General features: G+C 40.1%; 1 protein-coding gene and 1 pseudogene across 1 annotated transcript; one reads left to right on the top strand and one right to left on the bottom strand.

Annotated features, from left to right (window-relative positions):
• The first annotated feature begins 1,214 nt into the window (after positions 1-1,214).
• LOC140929665 (uncharacterized) lies at positions 1,215-2,536 on the top strand (annotated as a pseudogene).
• A 1,081-nt stretch (positions 2,537-3,617) lies between these two features.
• On the bottom strand, positions 3,618-4,937 carry LOC140929666 (uncharacterized). The gene is made up of 2 exons (XM_073379402.1): positions 4,274-4,937; positions 3,618-4,030 (listed from the first exon to the last, which is right to left on the bottom strand). Exons 1-2 carry the CDS (start codon positions 4,935-4,937, stop codon positions 3,618-3,620), a joined length of 1,077 nt encoding a protein of 358 aa, XP_073235503.1.
• Positions 4,938-5,232: the final 295 nt, after the last annotated feature.

A 5,232-nucleotide genomic window follows, 5' to 3' on the forward strand; every position in this document is an offset into this window, starting at 1 on the left:
ATGAGAGGGGAGTGTTATCACCTGAAATACAGTAGAACCTCTATATAACGAAGTCCTCGGTATAATTAACAATTATTACATGAGTGTGCTTTGGATATGAGATGGTAGCCGCGAGTGGAATAATTGTTCTATTAAAAACGCCCACAAATATCGAGAATTCGTCCCGGCTTGACATGTAAAAACAACCTATTTTCATCTTGTTTTTAATTTTGAGCAAACGCGTACAGTTACCATATTTGGAGAGCATGGTATAATTAACAATTAATGAATGAGGCTGAGTATCTTACGAAGAATTATGGAGATCGAGGAGGGTGTTATTCGTCGAGACCGTAGGCCGAGGCGGATAACACCCTCCGAGATCCCCATAATTCTTCATATGATACGAAAGTCGAATTCAATAATTGTTTTATTATTCATTCAAAATTCCTAGTTTAAAAACATAGCTAAAACATGCTTACCTCTATCGATGTTAAGTTCATCCTCGACAGTGCACGTTTAGGGTTGTTCAACTCGGCAAATATTCTCCAAGTAGCAGATGTCGCCCTTCGAGTTGTCGTCTTGCTGTTCTTGCCATGTTTTTAGCTATTTTTTTGCTTAGTTCTTGCTTTTGAAATGAGTGAAATGTCCGCCATTTTGTTTTCACAACCAAAACAACTCAACGTCGTCCCTGGGTCTTCTCGGTTAAAGGTGCATTAACCTGTAAGAAAGCTGCACTTTTCACGTCATCGGTTCATTAAACGCAAAATTCTTCCAAATTTTGTCATAAAAAGGTGGTTATGGCGAATTATGCGTGTACTTTTAGCCAATCAGAATCGGGGAAATATTTTGAATGATTAATAATGGGTCATATACCATGATGGCTAAGCCAATCAGAGCACTAGAATTACATTATCAAATCATTCAATTTTTAATAATAAGCGATACTCTCCGCCCCAGAAATAATAGGGAGCTTAAGATGAGGACGTTTTCCACGCGACGGCGACGTAAAGACCGATTAGGATTGGGGCGAGTTTAACTGCGCATGCGATTTCCAACATTCCCGCCGTCGCCCTCACGTCGGCGACGTCAGTTTGGGGATTTTGCCGTCGCAGTGAAAACGTGAGTATTTATACCGCTATTTCTTTCTTGTATTCTTCATTCCTTGCTTTTTTTTCAGTTTCTTTATTAGCACAAACCACCTGGGGATGTGCCAAGTAACTCTAGCGGCTTTTTGTGCTCTCTTGACAGATATAACTCAGGAAAATGACCGAAGACTCTGAAGCTAGTTCAGTGAAGACAAAACAATCTAAGTAAGTCTGTAAAGATAAATAAGCTGTTACGTTCAACGAATTTTTTCTTGTAAAACAATTATATATATAATATATTTTACTGACTCCAATACATTTTTTTATTTCTTAGTAGCATATTGAATCAGAATTGTCTTAGGCGATAAAGAATTTTGGAGTTCTGGAGGCTGCTAAAAAGTGCAGAGATAAATATTTTGTTCTGAACTTTTTTACACTTAGCCAACAAATCCACTACATAGCTCATCGATATGTAAATGTACTCTTAAGGCTTGTATAACCACACTTGAAATATTTCTTCGATGAAGTGCTGTGAATTTAGAGCAATAATTTATGTGGATACGTACAGTGCGTATTAAACAGAACAATTTCATCCAGCAAATATTCAATAAATCAATACAAGGATTCAGTTTGGAAGAGGAAAACTACTGTTTCCACAGTTTTTGAAATAAAGTGCTAAAATAAACTTTAATTCCCTCTTTCAGCACAATGGAGTGGACAAATCAACATGATACATTATTTTTGAGAGAGGTCAGGGGATCAGATCTTTTTGAAATCAGAAAGGGGAGCCCGGAGAGAGGAAAATTGTGGGATGAGATTGCCACAAGACTCAATAACCTCACCCAATGCAAATTCAATGTGAACAAAAGGTCGTTGAGAGATCTCAATCTTCTAATGTCCAAATTCAAAGCAAAACATAGGGAGGAAGAAAGAGCAAGTGGTATTAGTCCAGAAATACAAGAGATAGATACTCTGCTGGAGGAGCTGTGTGAAAAAGAGGAAGAAGCTAAAAATAAGCCTTCAACTGGCAACAAAAAGCAAAGCCTTCAGAAAGAGAAGGCAACAGCTGAAGAAATGCGGTTCAAGGCAATGGAAACCATGGGAGAAACTCAAAAACGGGTGGAGAAAACAAATGGAGTGGTTCTAGCAAAGAAAAGCAGGAAAAGTACAGGAGATGCTATTGGATACTTGCAAAAGAAAGCAGAAGAAGAGATGGCATTAAAAAGAGAAGAAATTGAAATAAGAAAGCAGGAAGAGGCAAGAGGATCTCGTACATCAGAGTAGCAAACAAAAATGCAGCAAGATATGCTAAAGATTATTCAGCAACAACAAGAAGAACAGCATAGACAGCAGCAAAGAAACCAACAGCAAACACTACAGTTTATGCAGTCTATGTTAAACCAGCAGCAGCAGCAATCACAGGCTATGTTAGCTTTGATTGAGAGGTTGGCTCCCAAGGAAAAGCGTTAACATTTTTTATTGCAACTTCTCTTTTTGAACTATGGCACTATTGTAATTTTTCTCTTGTTAGTGACATAATTTTGCATTCAACTGTTCTTTTAACTCCATTTCTGCTAGAGTGGTAGTTGATTGTTGAGTTATCATTATCATAATCACATTTTTTTTTAGTTTCATTGATCCAGTTTGAATTTAGCTGTATTATGCATGTGTCAATCAGGTGATTACCCTATCAGAATACTGGCTATGAAAATATGTCATATATTAAATTGAGTCAAGTGATTATTGAAAGCCCTGACTACATTGCAAAATATAAATTTGATTTGATTTTTTGAACTGACAAAAATCATTGTATTGTGAAAAGGTTTATTTCTTCAATACTTACATTTGTGTAAACAATGTATAAGTTGTTAAACTTGATATTAGAGATGCCTCAACTTTGAAAGTACTTGCCTTTATCAGCATTAAACTGGGCCCAGTTTTTCAAATGGCGGAAAGTGCTCCTCCTCTAATGAAATCGTTATAGTGATTTATGTGCTGGATAACACTATCTAACTTTTGAACAACTGAGCATTAAACTAAATGACATACCATTTGTTGTATAAGTGGATGCAAATGGTAACAACTGCTTTTATTTTTTGTGGAACAATATGTCTGCTTTGTATAATACAATGTATGATCTTTTATAGGTTGTGCTGTTTCCCCAAGCAGGGGGGGGGGGGGGGGGGGGTGGGCGGGGAGGTTTTAGTCTAGATTAGGGAAACCAGGAACTGCCACTAAAAATAAAAATCGAATCGACAAGTTTGAATTTACGCAACTTAACCGAAAAGCTACTCTAGGATAGTGGCAGGGGGATTTTGGGAACTTAAGTCTAGTATAGGGTAGCAAAATTCAGCTGAACTAGCTCTGGTATAGGTTAAGGGTTCCAGGGTCCCAGCAGGACACCCCAACACAAAAAATCCGAAAGTGCCACCACCCCCTCCCCCCACCCACCAGGGCTGATTCTGGGAGGAAAGTGTTAACCAGTTGTGTGACTATCGCTGCTTCAGTGTATATTGAGGCAGTAACCGAATAAATATAGCGAATGTTTTTAGGTCACCTGAAATACTCCTGGAGGCGTGGGGGGTCTAATTCAAAAAGTTCTGAGGTTTGATTACCATATAGGCATGTTAGGGCATTTCGCATGAGAGCACATACGACATATGTTTTACCAATATTACTTAAGCCAACTTTAAGGTTCTTTTTAAAATCAAGGAATTTAAAATAGTTTAAAATGTCTCCAAATAGCCACTCCACTGACACTCGAACAGAGCTCATCGATCCATTGAACATCTCCATCTGAGGTGTGAGAGCAGCACCTTGGAATGGTCCTTGCAGGTGAACCCTGAGGGGATATGCAGGATCCCCATATATGCATAGAGGCTGACCCCCTGTCGAAAATGCATGGCGTTCCAAGTCATGCAAGAGACCAGATTCTGCCAGCATACCTGCATCATGCCTTTTGCCCTCTGGAAGAAGAAGTTAAAAGTATTAGGTTTGTTTCATGGAATATCATTGTTTTTCATCATGCAACGCTTCTTTCATTGCCCTGATCACTAAAGGCGTTTGTCGTAGATTATACTATAAAACAGACACTTGAAGGGGAAAACAACTACCCTCCGAAACCATGTTTGTACCTTTTCCGTTTGAGTTGCTCTTTTCATAAACCTGACATTTAGTTATAAATGAGAGCAAGTTAAAAAGATCTTTACCCACGGGGCCGTAAAGGTTTGCGATCAATCCATTCGGTAAGGCAACAGATTGGAATTTAATGGCGTGCACCCGTTTATGACCATTATACATCATCCTCTGGTGCTCGTCTGGTCTGGCTATAGGTCTCACAGTGCCATCAACAAAGCCAAAACAGTTCTGGAGAGCAGCCCCTTTAGCGTGAACTGATCGAGCATAAGTATCCAATGCAGGTGGGTTAAGCAGTGCGTCATTCCAGCGGGTTATGCAATGTCCATGGATGGTGTAAATATAATCAATCACATGATTTGTGACCATGGATAGCACCGGTACTGGTTTGCCGAAACGAGGTACCATGTCGCCAAATCTACAAGGATAGGCGAGCCGTCTTAGGAGTATGCAAAGGCCTTCCATTCCACTTACTACGCTTCCCTGGCGTAGTTTGAAGGATGGTGGGATCTGCAAGGCTTCTGCCAGAGTCGGAAGGTCTTTTTTCTCAAACCTAAATTCGGCCTTACACTCTGCCTCACTCATGTTGTTCAGGTCAAAGCAAGCGTACTCGTAGTAAGGAAAACTTGGATTTCTCGACGGAAACATGTCGTAAAGGAGAACGAAATCTTCATCGTTGATCAACTTAGCGTCGTAGTAAAGAATGAGAAGTTGTCGAAAATCTTCAAATGCGGCCATGCTACAAACAAAAGCGATTGAATCTCAGAAAGTACAGCCGATGTACTCGACGAAGTCTCGGACGCCGTCAAGAGAATCTTAAGCAAATCAATTTTGGCGCGAGAACGGCAACCTCTGGCCCAGTCCACCTGGGCTGTCACGTCGCCGTCACCGCGAAAACGTCCGCATCTTAAGCTCCCTAATACAGTCAAACCCCGCAAATCCCGACACTGAACGGGCCGTACTGAGAAAGAGACCGTATTAACGGGGTGACCTTATTAAGCGGATAGAAAATGAAGGGCTTTCTGTCCTTAGG

The sequence above is a fragment of the Porites lutea genome, chromosome 3 (assembly GCF_958299795.1).
Source record: "Porites lutea chromosome 3, jaPorLute2.1, whole genome shotgun sequence".
NCBI classification, from domain to species: Eukaryota; Metazoa; Cnidaria; class Anthozoa; order Scleractinia; family Poritidae; genus Porites; species Porites lutea.